General features: G+C 40.8%; 1 protein-coding gene across 2 annotated transcripts in view; it reads left to right on the forward strand.

Moving 5' to 3' along the window:
- Positions 1-17845, forward strand: part of tsc22d3 (TSC22 domain family, member 3) — a 37846-nt gene extending 20001 nt beyond the window's left edge. Inside the window, exons 1-3 of one of the 2 annotated variants that reach the window (XM_083915816.1) lie at positions 14694-14985; positions 15555-15606; positions 16173-17845. In XM_083915816.1, the coding sequence (XP_083771942.1) occupies positions 14861-14985; positions 15555-15606; positions 16173-16448 (453 nt within the window). In that variant the 5' untranslated portion in view covers positions 14694-14860 and the 3' untranslated portion in view covers positions 16449-17845. Of the gene's footprint in view, positions 1-14693; positions 14986-15554; positions 15607-16172 lie in introns of those variants that run through there. The other variant, XM_083915815.1, reaches the window with a different exon arrangement.
- Positions 17846-18986: the final 1141 nt, after the last annotated feature.

Here is an 18986-nt window from a genome sequence, read left to right on the forward strand (position 1 = left end):
GCGTGCCGTGCCTTGACCCTGACCTCTCCTCTTCCCTTTCCTTTTTCTAATAGCTTCTCTGAAAACTTTTAATGACTTTCCAGAGAACACATTCGATTGCTTTCTGCTTGTTACTTCCACACCAATCTGGTGGGAACTAAAAGCCAAAATACCGTCCGTGATTTAGGTATGAAGATAAGGTGACATATAATGGGCTTCCAGACACACTGCATATGTGGACAAATCTGTCCATCTTCAAAACAATAAAGAGCTCTTACGCAGTTTGCCAACAAGCCAGATCTGATTAGAGATTTTATGTCAGCAACGGCTTTCGTGCCAAGGAAATCACAAGGACAGCTGTCATCTTCTGCTTGTTCTTCTCAAGACGTGCTGTTTGATTGATGCCGGAGAATGACATTTTCAGAATTTAATGTAAATCCTTAAATCTGCAGGGACATTGCTCTCTGAAGTGTATTTAATCTTGTGTAAAAAGAGCTCAGTTCTCTGAAAGGTGTCAAGCTGGTAAAGGATCTCTCTATTTTAGTGTCTTAAGAATGTAAGCGGCCGCCCGCCAAACGCTATAAATCTACACGTCCAGGCATAGACAAAAACAGAGTTTGTTCGACTTGTGCATGCATGCTTGTCTGCTTTTGAGTGTGTGTGTGTGTGTGTGTGTGTGTGTGTGTGTGTGTGTGTGCTTTATCTGCATATGTCAATGAGCTCAAATTTGTGTGCATATGCATGTCCTTTTCTGTGCATGTGTGTCTACGTGCCTCGGTGCATGGTTGTCCTTTTTGCATGCATACATGAATATGAATCCCTGTGTTGTAAGATTCCACGCTTAAATGCACTCCTTCACTTGCATGGGAGTGTGTACCTGTGTGGTGTGCGTGTGTAAACAGAGATGGGAGTGTTCTGTGTTTTATAAGTGAACTTTGGACCTCTTGGGTACACGTCGGAGGGGGGCCAATTTAGACTACATTGTTTACCCAAACCTTTATATAATAACTGGGACAGCAGGACGTATTTACTCACTCTTCTGTGCAGCTTCGAAACCGGGAAAATGACATCTCAAAAAAGACAATTTATCTTGTGTACTCCGACCGACTCCAAGAGTCACTTTAAGTGGAAGTATTTCCTGTTTGTTTCTTGGAGGAGAGCTTGAACCTTAACTTTGCGGTCAGCCAATCATCTGCTGCAAAATCATCAGATTTGAAGACAACGTTTTACAGTATTTGTGGAAATCCAACTATGGGGAAAATAATGTTGGTTTTATTCTCAATGGCAATCTCTCACAGTTACACATGCAAAAGCGATGAATAAAATGTTCCCTGTGAAACTTGTCGAGACCCCGCAACAATTTAGCAATTATTCAAAACCATTAGTGCACCATGAGTGTGATTATTCAGCAGCTACAGTGTAATGTACTTACTTAGCTCAAACATTTGCATCCATTACAAAGCTGCGAGCTCAATGAGCTGTTGCTAAGAAGTGTTTTCAAGGAGAATCTCATTAGAAAAAGACAAGCTCTCCTCATTTGTTTTGTCACAATAACACTCAAAGTAGCCTAAACCGCACTGATGAAAGCATAATCTCTAGACTATTTGAATTTAATCTGTTGTGATACTGAGGATACTAATATGTTTTTTTCCCATATAATTTTATGTGAGGTCAGGTGTTACCTCACAATGCACTTGGCAGATTTTCAGATGTCATCAAATATCCCAAAATCAAGTTCCTATCTGTTCCCTTCTCCTCGACTGCGATGAATGTCTGCAAATGGAGCGTGACCACGAAAAACAAACCCAAAAAATCCCTCAAATGACCAATCAGTGAAGCTTACAAGACTTGCGTCTTTGTGCACGAGGCAGGCCTTTTGGCTTTTTGAAGGCAGGAAAGGCTGGGGTTCCTGTAAACTCCCAAACAACCTTTCAGCTCAGATATCACTATGTTCCCAGTTTATTTGGATCATGCAGCGGCTTTTGATGCTGATCCTTCCCCTTGGCTGAGTCACATCCTGAAATAGTGCTCTTGTGTTACACTTTAAATTGTGCTGAACTGATATCAGTCGAGCAAAAACAAAAGTTGAAAATTTGAGGTGTGGAGAGGTTTTTATTAATTCCCTTCAAAAAGCAGAGCTGAGACATACCCGTAAGTGTTGGCTAGTGGTAATAGAAATATCCACATTAACCACATTAAATTAAAATACTGTATGTGTGAAATTCCATATAACTTCGACCTAACGACACTGTCAATCAAAGTCTAATTACAACAAGGACGTAGTGCCATTGACATGATGCAATACACAGTCCCACAGCACCTTAGAGCGGAGACACTTACATAGCTCTTAGTTAATCAATAGCCACATAGGCATCTCCACAGTAGAATCTGACCTACAAGTCTGTGCAGTGATTGATGTACTGTTATATAACACTCTTAGGAAGCCCTATAGTTTGTTGTATAATTGCATATCATCAAGTAAAGACGTAAACCATTAAACATATTAAATGCAGCATGTGAGTAATGGACAGCCATGCAGTGTAACACATTGCTCAAGATCAGTTATAGATAGAAACAATGATGTAGGTTACACACAAATGAAGCACATCAGAATGACACGTTTGAATTATTTGACTGAATATTGTAAAAGAAAAAAGTTAATTGTGGATGCTGTGGGGGATTGGACTGGATTCATCCTTTGTAAGAAAGTGTATACATACATTACATACATGTACATGTTATGTAATCACATTACCCAGTGATTACTGCTTCATAAGAAAATATTAGTTAACATATATGCCTAATGATCACATATAATGTAATGTTTATTTCTGAATTTTTTTCAGGCATGTCAAAAAAAGAATACAAAGGTATACAAATTTAAATTAGTTTGACAAATTAAAAAAAAACAACCTGTGACAACAAACATACAATTAACTCTGCCTGAAAAATGTGATGCTATGTTTTTACATTTTTTTAACCATTTAAAACTTAGATTAAGACTTTCGAACAGATAAAGCATTTGAAGGCTGCTGTTATTTCTATTGTAATAAACACAGATAAGTCCTCATTGACTTTCCAGAATTTAGCAGTGAGAATGGTGATGTAATAAGTGTGTTTATAGTGTGAACATATTTGTTTTATAGTCTTCACGCGGGTGGCCGACATCTGGACATACATTGCAGTTTTCCTCCTGTATGAGATGTAGCTGCTATAATTGCACTCATTAACGATTCTTGAAGCTTTCTTCTATTAAAGTCTAACATATTTCCTTTCAAGACTCAGTAGAATGGGGCCCGCACATCTGGCCGTGTCCTCGTCTGTCTCTGCCTGTCCTCTGTCGGTGGGGGATCCTCACCATGCAGACAGGCTGAAGAAACAGTGCGTACATCATGTTCTCTTGTTCGTCAGCCCTCCATTCCGTTTGCATGTGATCCACACTGTACCTCTGTGGGACTGCGTAGACCTATTGCCCCTGTGGTTTCTCAAACGTTGAATGGTTTTAATTTGTGAGGCTATTTGTAAGGGAGAATTAGACGAGGCGCTGAATATACATGAGTTCCCCGTTGCACCACTTCACAGCTGCACTTTGAGTTATATCAGGTCCCCCTTTGAGACACAGTAAAAAGTGGCCTGAGAATGCTTTTAATACAACAGTATAGCTTGGCTAAATTTATGTGCATATTTACATATGAATGCAGTGTAGCTTGATGTCAGACCGCACAGATTGTCTGCAGCAATTCAAGTTTTCAATAGTGTTGCCCAAAGTTAAAAAACAGAAACGGGGGGGTTGGAATCCCTGGAGTGGACGTTAAATATCTGGAGAGTACATTCAGTACCAAGTAGAAGTGGTCAATGTCCTGCTTCTATTCATTTTCCTATTCCTGCTTTGAACATAGTGCCCTGTATTTGCGCCTATAGTTCATCAGATCAGATAACAATTTAAGTATTTGCTTCGTTTTCAGGGTGCTCTATGGTTTCATCTCCCCCCAGTATCTGTTTACTACAGTGTGGTTCTATATACGAAGTTGCTATATACCATATACCACCAGGAGATCAATTGTTATTCTGTCATCACCTTTTAAATTTACAGCCCTCTTGCCTGGGGGCTCGTCAGAGAATGTCGTGTTTGGAAATAGGAAAGCTGATTGAATTATGATCCGAGTCATTCCTGTGGTCTCGTTGAAGGAGAATAATATAATTTGTTGGGCTTGAAGAGATCGAAGGAAGGTAGGCTGATTAAACTTCCTCAGGGAAATATGAGCAACGTGGTAGAAACGCAGCCCTGGTCACTGGTTTTCTCTGACTTGGTACACAGATTTAAAAAATACTATGATTGTGCAAGTGACATTACAAGGAAATGACTGACATATTGGTATATTGATATAACTTTCTTTTACAACTCTTTCAAGCAGATTATTTGTCCTAGTTGATTCATCATAAGAATCCTAAAATAAAGCTTTAAAGATGTGATTCACTCCAGGGCAGAAAGAGCTTGACAGATGGCAAAAAATTAAAAAATGTCTAGTGCCAACTGTTTTAGGAAATATTTGACAAAAATAAAACATGAAATATGTTTGTCTGTTTTAAATGCCTAGTCACATGTAAGAATATTTGATTATCATTCATGTAGCTGCTAAAGCTGTAAATTCACTTTCGTTCAGCAATGACCGCCAATGACTTGTCTCAAATCATCCGTGGGAAATTAGTCGTTTCTCCATTGTCATCTCGCAGGTGACAAAGGATTCGCTTTAATGCTCCGCAGAGAAGCCTGCTGGAGTCTGTGGGAATAGATCTGTGTTTGGATGATGCTGACAGTGATAGTTAGCAGGGTGCCTATCATCCAGTTAAATCCAGATCATGCTGATAAGGCCAGGCGTGTATGAGAATGCACGTATACAAGCGTGTGGTGAACCGCACGCATCGACATACACGCGGGCAAAACAAAAACACGAGCAAGCACACAAGCACCCATCAGGGGACAGCTCATTGAGGGCCCTGCCCCCTCCCCCCTCCAGTGTTGTCCTAGTTGTTGTTGACTTGGGTCACACAGCTGCAAGCTCAGCCAGACACGGCCAGAAAACGATGAGGAAAGTGAGGAGATGGAAAGGGGCTGAGGTTGAGGTTGAGAAGGAGGAATGGATTTAAAAAAAAGGTGGGAAAATTAGAGTGAGGGATACTTTAGAGAAGAAGGAAAAATGTAAAAAAGAAAAGGAAAAAGGAACGGAAAAGGAAGATTGAGGAGCAGATGGAACCTTGCATGGCAGCAATATGAAGGAGTGAATGTGGAACTTTGAGTATTTAGACTAGAGGCACATATAGTGCAAGATCATTTACCAAGGATGTTATCAGTAAACAAGGGACACTTTTTTCATCTGTCAAACTTGGACCAAAGGCTGCTCTAGGTGATTTTATTACTTGTTTTCAGCCTGACTGAATCAGTAAAATTACTCATTATTTATTATGAGGACACAGTTACTTCTCATCATCCCTCATTCTGTTGTTTCCCTACAAAAAATACTCTCAAAGTCAGTTTTTTCATACGTTTCTTACATCATATGCCCTACTTTTATTTATTATTAAACTTTTATTAAAATGCAGAGTTCCATTTAAATTAAGAATCTCTTTTTCAAGGGAGACCAGCAGCACAAGGACAAACAGTTACAGACATAAGGCACAAGAAGAGGCAATTCACAGGAAGCAAAAAATAATTTGAAAAACTCATGGAGACTTTTCACTGTTTTGCGCTGTAAAGCAACTAGGTGGTAGGGCCATAACTAACCAGCCATCATTTAGCACATATTTACTTATAGAAACAGATGGTGCCATAAAAAGATGCTCAGCCATCATTTAGTAGACAAATTTACATACAGCGCAAATGCTGCCAACCTCCTTGGTGACATTAGTTTTGCTTCTGATGAACATACAGCTCCAAAATAGTTTTTTGTAATGACTTACTGATGTTAGAATTTCACATGTAGCACACTGTAGCTTAAGATTGTTCAATAAAAAGAAAACCTGCCAAGTTAGAGGTGATAGTGCAGTATGCATTACACACTGCTTTGCCTCAGAGCGATTCTGTGTGTATCACCGCAAATAGATTTCTATTTTCCAGCGTCACCACAGTCTTATGGATTTGAGTGCAGTATGTACTGTACTCATGAGTGGGGTGTCAGCATGCAGTGGCTGAAAGTGACTCAGATTAGACATAGATACACATAACCACACCAACTACGACAGCTGAGGTATACAATTCACTTAAGTAACATGGGCAGATGAATATGGACAGATGGCGATGAACTCTGTAAACTTTGGTTCTGGGACATGATCCAGCATACAGTGTGTTTATCAAAGGTGTCATGCAAAGTGCCAGCCACTGCCACTCAGTGTGTTTTTAAACCAGTCTTCTAAGTATCTTTTAATGTTTTGTAAGAGTAAACAAAGCATGCTTTACTCTGTTTTTTTTTTCTTATTATTCCAGAAATATAGAGTCAGGATATTTTAGATGAGAAATGTAAATAAATTGTACTGGTGTGTATCTAATTACACTGGACAAAAAGAAAAAGCAATTCAACAGTTTCCTCATAAGAGTTTCTGGTAATCTAAGCGACATATATTGCGTCAAACGGCTTTGACATAGCTAAAAACAACATCCACTCCTATGCAATACTGTATGGCCAATTCGTCAACAACCTTTGGCCTTTTGTAAAGCATTCACAGAGCCATTAGTGAGAACACTTAGCTCTTGACAGTCTAATCCCTTATCTTCCACAGCAGACAATTGTGTGTTTGTGTGTGTGTGTGTGTGTGTGTGTGCGTGTGTGTGTATGCACTGAAACACAGATGGGAATCCTATGGGCTACAGGCTAGAACACACTGTTATTTCTGTTAAAGGCAGGTTGGGGGAAGAATGTGGTATGACAGGGGTTCACCATACTTTGATATTCCCGTAACACGCTCCTAAGGATCTTGGCTATATTTCATGCATTTACGCAGTAAATTTAGCCACGACATTCTCCCACTTATGGCACAAGGTAAATCTTTACCTTATGGCCCTGAGGCTGTCTGCTGAATCACAGCCTGGTGCCAGATGCTGCCAAGTCCCCAAGCTTGTTAACTGCAATATACTGCACACAACACCATTAGCTAGTATTGCGTGTCCTGCTGTAAACTGCTATTAGTTGCAGCTGAAGGCTACTGTAATGAACTTATTATCACTTTGTATGAACTGAAATTAAGCAGAAATTAAGCATTAAAGTGGCCCTTAGTGTTGTCTCGAGAAACATGGCGAGGAGCGGTTCCTTCCTCCTCGTCTTGGTGGTAATAATAGCATGTTATCCAGGACTGATATATCACAGCTCCTAGCAGATTCTGAGTACAAATGGACACACACACACACACACACACACACACACACACACACACACACACACACACACACACACACACACACACACACACACACACACACACACACACACACACACACGTATGTCCCAGCTGCCTTTCAGGATATACAGAGAAGGAAATGCGTCTATGTTTCCTACCATAATCATACTGTAATTAAAACCATTCTGTAGCTAAGTACAGCCTATTAAAAAGTTGGTGTTTTGGCGCCTGTAACCAACATTTAGCCAAACTGCTTTACACAGCAGCTTGGACTCACAGCAATGCTCAATTCATGACATAAGGTTTTGACTTTTAAACTAATATATAATCAGGCCCGAAACCACCACTGTCATTATGATGAATTGCCTTATCAGTCACTCTTATTATGGCAGGTGTTTGTGTGTGTGTGTGTGTGTGTGTGTGAGAGAGAGAAAGAGACGGTATTGGTCATATGTGTTAGAAGATAATTGTCATTTGTGTGCCAGAAAAAACAAAAACAAGAAGCTCCCTATGTTTTGCAAAAGACTGTAAAGAAACAACAGCATGATGTCATCTGCTGGAGGCAGAAAAATAAATAAAATACATGTATATTTGGAAAGTATAAAAACAAGTACTACATTAACACGAATAAATGTAAATGTAATTGCAATGTAAAACCTCAAGAAATTGGAGACGAGGAGGGAAAAAAAGAAAGAAAAGAAAAACCCTCCACCTGAGTTTGAATGAGCCGAATATAAAAGGATTAAATGTGCTCGCTCTTGTTTAAGTGAATAGCTCCTGACATGATGGGTGTAAACATACCCAGTGCAAGCCATCCATTCCCTCTGCTGATGCTGTGCAAGCCCATTCACACACAGCTGAACTGCTGAGTTATGATTGTGATCAGTGACTGCTAGAAAGTGAACTGAGTGAACCTGAAATTCCAACGCTTCAAGGAAATATAAATATCATCTTGTTGACTTGGAGGGTGTGTGGTAATATTCTCTTCAGAAGGTTATCTTTTCAATCCAATTCTTTAATTAATATTCTTATTCTTCTAAAGGTACACTGTAGAATCCCATTTCTGAAGCACCTCAATGTAACCGCTTGACTTTTCCTCTGCATATAAGTATATATAAGTGGCAACAGATAACTTTTAATAACTTAAAAGTCTCAGCCCCACTTTTCTTCAGCCATGGGTGCAGATGAATCACAGTATTATATAACTTAATAACTTATTAACTAATTATGAAGTAAATGTTAATTGCACAATATAATGCCTATAGAATAATGACACCACCGGCGTTTAGATCGGTTATCCATAAGCCTCGCTTTCGTTGTTTGCACAAAGTAAGTGTTTGAGTTGCGCCTGTACTTATGAAGGTAATCAAATAATAACACGGAGGCATCGTAGTCTGAACCAAGACAGAAAACTCTTTCTTGCCCTCCACAGCTTACAGCTTCTCTCCTTTGTTCTTACCTTTCACAATACAAGCCCTATACAAATAAAGTAATTGTTACACTGCATCACTGCTTACCAGAGAGAATTTTGCTAAGAGGCAAAGCAATAAAAAAGCTTACAACTCAACAAAATAGCTTGCCGTTGCTGTCATAAGGTAGTATGAATGACGGATGCCGACAAACGATACCGGTAAAAGAAAAACAGGCCCACGGACGTAGGAAAAGGGAGAGTGATAAGAAATAGGGGGAAGAAAAAGTACCTGCTGGCACTTCAGTGTCACAAAAGGTTCCATTAAAACCTATCTACTGATAAATGGCAATATACAAAGGTTGCAAACCAAAGAAACATCTTTGACAACATGCAGAATACTAGTTATACACGACTGTTTGTCTTGTAACACAACACTTGTCTGGGCATCACAATCGGTATACAATATCAAATGTTGAAGCCCTCCACTTGTCAGAAAGATGGATTAAATCCAGACAGAGGTGTGAGACTTTAACACAGAACTGTCAAACCTGAAAGCAGCATGCAATTAATCATGATGGGAGCGGCTTACCTTTGCTGCTACACCTTTACCAGTGGCAATAGCTCTTGTAACATTGCTAGATTACGGAAACTGACAAACCCACTTAATCACAGTTTAAAAGTGTTTAGAGGATTGTGAAGGCCAGACATGCAATCTGAAATGTTACATAAAGTACCACCCAGCTAATTCATTGGCCTCAGATGGATATACAAACAAATTTTGAGCAGTGGCGTAACAATTTCCCTCCAAAGCCATTTCATATAAGTGATCATATAAGACAGCAACACTTATTTGGCTGCCTTTAGTGTCCTGGAATGTCCGGTGCTGGATAAGGTCATTATATGGAGAACAAGTTTGTTTCACATCATGGAACAATGGCCTAACTATGTGTTTTATTACATCTACTGAATGAATGAGTTATACAGATAGGCATGAAGATTGTTCAGGTACACTCAGAGAAAGATCTTTTGCTTTGTCTGCCTGAAACAGATGCTCTGGCGGTGTAGAGATGAAACAATTGTCACCGTTTCAGGAAACTATAATTTTCATTGTGACTCTTGGGCATTGTGTTCCACTAGATTGGAGACACACCATAGAGTATGAGTGCCAGTCGGAGCGTGGCACTCACAGTCATGGCTACATATCCAGGGGTATTGCCAGAGCTTGTCAATTGTCTCTTTGTGCTGTGAAAACACAGTTGTTGAGAACAAACGACAGCAGAACAGTGAGCGAACAGTCAAAGGGAGCCTACCTCGTGAGCAGCCCCTCCATTTGGAAGCCAAAATGGGACACTCTCAGACGCGTCCCACTGAAATCGCACCTGCTTGGGCTATGCCGCCCTCTCCCAGGACGGTGTGCGCCCTACCCCTACACCTGGCTGAACCGTCCCACAGATTCTGCTGCCACTACCAGCACTTCAGCTATCCTGAGAGAGCTATGAGCTACTCGCCCCCTTACTCACCGAGTCTGTTCAAGAGGCCAGATCCGCGGTAAGTGGGGGAAGGGGGCACAGCATAGTCAGAGAATTTGACTTGTGTGAGAGGATATCTGACATGACAGTGAAGTGAAGTGTGTCAGTGACAGATGTGCACAGACGGTTCAGGAGAAGATGGGTGATAACGGCAGTGTGCCAGTAAATGATGGAGAGTTGTGGATGCAGTATTTGTCATGAAATGGATTGGAATTCAGTGGAACAGTTTTTCTACTGCTCAATCGTACCAAATAGAGGATATAACAGAACCGGAAATGACACTGCAACATCTTCTTTGTTTAACAAGTTGTTGTGCCACCCTAACTAATTAAGTATTTGAAATAAACCTTTGTGATCGTGTTGTTGAAAGTCATCTTCTGTATTTTCTCTCTAATGTTTGGTGTTGAAAGTGATATCTCTACTAACCCTCGGATAACAATGTCAGTCCCGTTGTCACCTTCTGAATGTAGTGCATGTTTGATACAAGCTGTCACATTAAGTTATATTAGATGCAATTCAAGGGCAGAAATTGACAGCCTGTTAAATTTATTGAAAAACCTCATGTGCAAGGCCAAGGCCATGTGCCTTGTTTCTTTTTCTATTCATGACTCAAGAGACTAGAAGGTGATGTGATAATAATGAGTGCCCCTGGGTGTCCTGGTGTATGTAGAGTGATCAGTATTCATGGTTGTAGCTGCTCGTGCCCACACTGACTGCTTCCTCTGAGACAGCCTCTGGCTGCAGCCTATGGCAGGGCTGTGTGTTCTTAGGCCACACACTCATTCACGCCATGCATTCCTAATTACGAGAGTGCAGATGGGACACAGTAAAAAGAACAGAAAGGCTCAATTTTGAGCAAGAAGTGATCTCAAACTTGTTTTATCTGTGGCTTTGACCAGCAGTGTTTCTTATTGGGCTGTGTTGTGTTCATCTTGAATTTGGTGCGTCAAAAACAAAAGCCGGGATGCTGGCGGCATGTCTCAGCCCCACTCTTCTTCAGCCATGGGTGCAGATGAATCACAGTATTATATAATGCGCGGTTGGCTCTTGCACAAGGGACATCTGATGGAAACTGTGGCCCATCGCCTAGATGTAGAGTGACTCACTGGATTTGGCATGCACCAAACATGGTCAGGCAGTAAGAGTTCCACAGAAATATGAAGGGGTTTTATTTCTGGAAAAGGCAGTATAGGTTAATATCTGTGGCACTTCGGGTTCCATAGTGTGAAATGGGACATTTCAGAAACGCTCTGGTGCTAAAACCTCTTTCAGACAGAGGGTGAATACAGAGATGTTTAGTTAGACAGTATGATAAATAAATACTGTGTTTTCTGAACATTAAAGCATTCAAACATGTTCTAATAGAAACCCAAAATACAAGTTTGAAGCTGAAAATGAGCACAATAAGGTACCTTTAAACTTTCAAGTTTTGTGTAGGAGCAGTTATTAAACTGTGAATAAAGCAGGCAAAACAGGAAGGTTTACGAGCATCTCGTTTGCACTGTTGTCATCTTACTGCATGTGACTCATTACTGTAGGTATATTTTACTTGAACCGTGCACAAATACTCCCCAGTGTCTGTTGCTTCTATCCGTGCATCTTGGCAGAGCCACAGGCAATCGGTGTGACTCCCCCCTTCTAAATGGGACTATCACAGCGGGGCTAGGTAATTCACCAGCCCCTCATTGCCACAACAAGGCCTGATATTAAACCTGGCAGCTGTACTGTCACAGCACAAAATCTGAGACGACAACCACTATGAGCACTAATACCCAGTCAATGTGCTTTCTGCCTAGCCTTGTTAGGCGTACCAGAAGTCAGCTTTTCCTCTCAAATTATTTTGTTACATAACACAACTCCTTTTTTCTCCAAAATACGTGGCAGACCTTAGTTTGCTATGCAGAGATCAAAAAGTCCACCGCTACGGATCATTTGTTATTTTCCTGTGCAGTGCAACCTTCAAGGAAGTGTGTACGGAATGTTTTTTTATAGTGTTATTATACATATAAAATGTGGATTTCATGGGATACACATGAACCACTTTTAATGGCTGTTTTGAACTTAAGACCCACTCAGCAGCTAGTTATTTTGACTAGCTGGTGACAACAAAGGCTCTCCAGTAGACATTTAATTTAATTTAATTGGCTTATTATCAGTATCGTATCAGATAATTGAAACAGCAAAGGGGAATGTAATGTGTCAGCTGAGAGACACAGAGCAATTACATTGAGGCTATTAAAACCTGGACGCCTCACTGAAAACAAGGTCTATTGCTCAATAGACCTGCCAGTACTCAGTGGAAAATGCCGTGAAAAGACAGATAACAGATAACTGCAGGTTTGTTTTTTCTCTGTGTCTTCTGTGGTTGGCTGCAGCCACAAGTCGTTTATTATACTTTGCAGGATGCATCACAGTTTGCCTCACGTTGTAACATGCAAGTTCAAACGATTGCGAAGTATATACATTCAACAAATTATTCATACAATTAAACACAAGTGGTAGTACACAGAACACATGCATTACCATATGTTATCCTAAATCACTGACTGCTTTGTTGTTTAGTCCACACATTAGAGTTAACTGCAGTGTGATATAAACTATTAGACTATGGCATGTGATTATTTCTAAATTACTGGATGAATGAATGAAGAATGCCCTTTGATAATTTCACATGTTTTCCAAGCAGGAAAAAACAACCTGGCATCATTTATTTATGGAAGCAGGAAAAGTTGCATGGAAAATTCCGTGATAAACAATGTGCCCGGCAGAGCCTTTGTAATTCAATGTCCCCTACAGGCCGATGTATTCTGCACATTCACCACTAGAGACCGATAGAGTGAAGAGGGAAATTTACCGGGAGAGAGGGTGGAAAAGTACATACATGCAATGAAGAGGCCCACATATGTTCGGATGGTACAGGACATTCCGTTATAGGCTAGTATGAAGACCAACAAACAACAATAAGTGATGGGAACAAAATGTTATTGTTGTCATTAGAGTAAAAGCTATCAAGACAAAATGGGTAGCCTATGTATTTTAAGTGTATACTTGGCAAATCGAGAACTAATAGGCCAAATGACTCCTTTTTAAAGGACACATAGACTCTAAGGACACTCAAAAATCTCTTGTTAAAGAGGCCTAAATTCATTGATTCACGTGATCATCAGATGATACGAATCCTGATGCAACCTTTCTGTGGACAAATCGAGTTTTTATTTATTAGCTGCATGAGTGTCTTATTTACCCAGAGATATGATTAGTTCTACATTTGTTCCAGTGGTTGTTATGATGTTGTTAGTTGCACTGAGCAGCTTAGGTATTTCGGTCTGTGGGTTAACTGCAGACGAGGTGAAGTTCAGAAGCAGGGCATATGCAGCCTATTGCTGCATTCAAATGCTCCTCTGAAACTCGTTTTTTTCGATTGTCAACTTTGTTTACTACTCGTAAACGGCAATGCAACCTAAAATTCATTGTTTTTTTTATGGCGTTTGTTTTGTTTAATAAAGCAACTGGTTGAGAGGTGTATTTTAAAACTAAGTTGTTTTGGCTTCCATTGGTTTTTGATGGGATCCATCCTTCTGCCTGCCATAAACAACCAGAAATCGAAATTAAAAATACCATACTTTAAAAAAACATGAATATTTTAATTTATCTTGCCTTGTTGATGTGGATATATGTATCTGTGTATGGCTTTTTATGTGCTTTTGCCTTTGCTCTGTCTGTTAAAGCAATGCAAAAACGTTTGTTTTTAAAGGTGATGTATGCATAAAGTTATTATTATCTTTAAACTACTTTAACAACATGCAATATGTTTACTCAACTTCATATTTAATGGCTGTATGTGTTACTGTCACTTGCCCCCCACCCTTTTTTAACTGTTAATTTGTTTTGGTTTTTACTGTGTACATGTGGCTATTATTATATGTTGTATTTTGCATCTGTTATTGATGCTTTTGTTATTTGCACTTTCTTCTTTTGCTGCTGTAGCACTGTAAATTTCCTCTCTGTGGGACTAATAAAGGATTATCTTATCTTATCTTACATTTTACTCTCGATTCTGCACAAAAGCATCACCACAGAGTAAAAAAAACAACATTCCCCTGACTAGTAGTGTAAAAGTCAAAGTCTCATAAAACAGCAATATTCTACTAGAGCCGGTATTGTACTTGTCGTACTTTATCTCCCCTTTCTCGAGGTTTATTGTGTAAAAAAAAAAGAGGTGGGGGTTTATTGAATGCAATATTTCCTACGACACGGGAACGCACCACAAAATTTGACCCGCCAACTCATTTGACTAATATATGCGGGCGTCAGATGACGTCAGGGGGCAAGCCGTTGAAATAGCGGCCGGTGGCAGAAATAGCATCAGACAGTCGCTTGTTTAAACCGGCGAAGCTCACACACACCGACACAGCACTGCGCTCGAGTCACTCAGCAGCGACTTATTAGTGCATCGCTACGAGAAACGAAAACAAATCCGGATATACATTTAGGTTACCAACCAGTCGCAAACGTGGCGAGAAGCGTAATCCAAACGAGTCTGGTACTCAACATGAGCACGGAGATGTTCGGCAAAACAACCATGGAGGTGGCCGTCTACCAGTTGCATAACTTCTCCATCTCGTTCTTCTCCTCGTTAGTCGGAGGAGACGTTGTATCGGTCAAACTTGACAACAGGTAAATATGCGACACGGTTGCCACATGTGCTTGGTTGTAATACATAATTTCGTCAATAATTAATAATGAGAATAATAAGAAAGACTTAGTTATAAATCTGAGGATGAGGCTTCTAAAGTTACTGCAGGCCTCCAGCATCTAATGTGTATTCGTTTAGCGGGTCAAAAGGAAAAAGGCTCGTGTGCAATGTGTGATATAATTTGTAAACCTAAAATGCTGTGTGCTCAGCTGTCTTTCTCTGCTGTTTCTGTTTATTTGGACTTTGAACAGACAACTGCATGGAGCTATTTCACTACAGGCCACTTCCTCATTCATTCTGTGCTCTTCTAACAACACCTAAATAAAAGTCTGATCTTACTCTCAAAGCAGTTAACCTACAATTTATACCTTTAAAAAAAGAATTGCACAACAGCAGGGTGAAAAGTTTTCCTTTCTGTTTCACTGTCAAAGACCAACAGATTAAGGAAGCAGCGAGATGTTTTTTTGGGGTTGAGTTGGCATTAAAAGTTAAAGGCAGTTGTGGATTTTGAACCGTTAATTTATGCCCTCTTTCCCCCTCTCTTCTGCAGTGCCTCTGGTGCTAGCGTTGTGGCCATCGACAACAAGATTGAACAGGCGATGGTAAGATGAGAGAAACTCAAACACCACACAAAGACATGAAAATAGGTTGCACTAATACAGTACACGTGTTCAGTTCAGTTGATGGATCAGATTTTGTCCTAAAAGAAACTGTTGTGTACGTCAGCATGTACAGGATAGGATAGCTGTGACCCACTGACCTCTTCAAAATGCAGTTTCCCCTATGCATTCTGCACATAAGCAGCTCTCTATAAATGCTCTGTTACCTACCCAGGCTACTCATGCTTTATTCATGGGTCAAAGTAGAAAACAACTGAAGAAGACTGCAGGAACTCCAAAAAACCCACAGACTGATAACACTTTTGCAACACAGAATTATTGAAAACACCCCTGAGTCAAAGTTGTAAGATTTATACATTGCTGTATACTGTATCTCACAAGAGATCTGTCCCAGTCAATGGACAAAGTGGTGCAGAAGAGATTCTCTGACAGCAAACCCCATCATTTCTTTAGCACACACATCAGCTGTGCAGCCAAGCACATCAGCCTTAACATTTCTCTGTTTTTGTATCTAAACTGATCCATCTTCTTCTTCTTTATTATGACAGGATCTTGTCAAGAACCACTTGATGTATGCGGTGCGTGAGGAAGTGGAGGTCCTCAAAGAGCAGATCAAAGAGCTGGCAGAGAAGAACAACCAGCTGGAGCGGGAAAACTACCTGCTGAAGAACCTGGCCAGTCCGGAGCAGATGGAGAAGTTCCAGTCTCGCATCCCGACGGACGCGTTGTTGCCCCTGGACAATATGAGCGTCCAGGTGACCCCGGACCACCACCACCAGCAGCAGCATCAACCCTGCGTCCTCAGCACTGGCTCTGCTGTATAAGTGGCTCTGCCTTGGGGCGGGCAGAGCCACTGTCTCTTTACAGTAATGGACCTCCATTTTGAACCTAAGTGTTACAAAATCGCCGCCGCCGAGAACCCTTCGTAACAGTGAAGGGAGAAGCATCGGGGCTGTAAATGATCGATGGGACACATAAGAACTGTTGACACTGATGAGCATAAAACAGAAAGACGCTCTGACTGGTGCGGTGTCGGGCCCGTCCTCTGATACCGTCCAACTCTTTGTCATAGTCTCTCTGTGTAGACAAAAGCGCTAAGAATAGAGAGAGGGTTGACCGCTTGCTTTCAGACGGCAGGGGTCTTTCCCCGCCTAGCCGAAACCCTTCCGACAAAACACCCTTCGCTCTAGAGAGAAGGGGCGAGGAGGCGTTGATCGGGCTGGCCCTGCAGGTGCTAACTTGGAAAGTGATGGGGGAACGTAGCTACCCGCTCACCCAGAGGAGACTCATCCGAGATGGTCCTCCGTGTCTCAACGAGAAGAGCCCCACAATGTGGATTTTTCCGATCTTAAAAATACAATTTTCAAGCCACACATTTCAGCCACGTAACTTAGACTTTTCCTGAACCTACAATGTATTGCTCATGTCTTCATGCACATTTAAGCATAACAAGAATAATCAACAGGATAAGCTATGGCAACAGAGGTGGAGGTTAACACAGTATAGCCTATTAGAGCTGGTGGACTGCTGCAGTAGACTGATCAGAATACTGTCATGATTCCTAAAATCTAATCTTGTGTCGCCTGCAGTTGGGGCTTGCTGCTTATGGGGGAATTTAATCGTGCTCTATCTTCTGTTTTTTTGTTTGTGATTCTGAACAAAAATCAGTTGCTTGTTATAAAAATAGGTGCATTGGTCTTAAAATATTTTTTTGTAATCATGGGGGGGGGGCAGCCATATCTGCCCCACCATATCTGCCTAGTTCTTCACAGTAAAGGATAACTACAATGTATATAAAGTTGAAATGTCCTGAGGTAAACATTGCAGAGATGATTAGCATACAGATTTTTTTGCTGCAGATGCACTCCTGACTTTTAGCAGCGTCGTCCAGTATCTGGTCCGTTTCTCGCTCGGATGCCAACTTGAAAACGATGGCATGACAACAGTGCCTGTTCTTAGTAAGAGAGGAACACATTTCCACACTGAGCTCTGTTGTTTTTTTTCTAGCTACCAAAGACTTTTTGCCTTTTTTTTCTCTCACAACAACAGAAGCTGAGAAAACCAGGACCATGTGTAAAACTTCACAGGAAGTGTTTGTAGCTAGTGCTAAAGTTTGTATGCGTTTTGTAAAGATAACGGTATTGTTGCTGTAAAGTATCCTCCAAAAAGGTTGTTCACTATGGTGTTTGGATACAACTGCACATTTGCAATAAACCTTATGTTTACATAATACGATGCGTTGACGCACTTGTCTTTTGTTCATGAACCCTGTCCACGTATGAATGGAAAGTGAAACTGATTTGATATGTGACACCATCACAGACTCCTGATAGGAAAGTTAAATTCATTGTGATTTTACAGTATTATTATTTCATACCTTTTAACTAAACAGCAGACAATTTTAAGCAGGTGGAATGAATGCTAGTTCACATGTTTTTTTGCAGGAGCTGTAATATAATTCCACCAAAGGAGGTTACCATAAATGTGGAAATCCCTCTCATTTCAGAGTAAACAACACGGCTGTTCGCAAAACTAACTTCTTGGGAATTGGAGCTACAGCATCCTATTTGTGATGTCGACAGTGATTTCTGTTCAGCTTTGTGAGCCCTGTTTGTGTTTACACGGTCAGAGTAGCAGCATGTGATTTCAGTGACATTACATTCACATTAAACGTGAAATTCAGCACAAAGTCGCAGTGAGCCACAAGGCTCTTACTTCAGACAGAGGGACTTTGGTACATTGTCATGCTCATTGAGACCTTTTCAGAAAAACAAAACAACTTTTAACTTTTGTGCTCCCTCATAGTAAAAAAAAAACTGTGCAACCACTAAACGACAGTGAAGTAATAATAGCTGGTTGCCAGAGGATTGGAATCTGCCAGAGTGAAAAAACAGTTTGTCCTAGTAGCATTTCCCTTCAGACAGTTTGGCAGCCAGTCGGTTCAGCTTGTGTGTAACTAGATATGCTGTGGCTTCCCTGGTGTGTGCAGACCAGGCTCACATCCATCCATCCCTGAGAACAGAGAGCCTCAGCTCGGGCCCAACATAACCACCACAGATCAAATAGCACCAGTGTAAACACGGTGCCTTCCTCATGGCTCACTTTTACCCCATGAAACTGATCCCTCACAGTGTTTTGTGTCAAAAAACTGTTTCTATGTGATCAATAGGGCTGCTCTGAAATGCATTGTGAATTGAATTAGTGGCAGGCGGGGTGTATTGACTGCAGAGGATATGTGTTAAATGTAGCAAAGAGGAGAGGGACAGGTGTTTAATGGCTCTTTTGAGAGCTAAATTAGAGTCAGTCTTTCTACTTCTCACCCAAATACCTAAACACCTTGTGCATGTAAATGAAAAGAGGCT

Source organism: Echiichthys vipera (assembly GCF_963691815.1).
Source record: "Echiichthys vipera genome assembly, chromosome: 6".
Lineage (NCBI taxonomy): Eukaryota > Metazoa > Chordata > Actinopteri > Perciformes > Trachinidae > Echiichthys > Echiichthys vipera.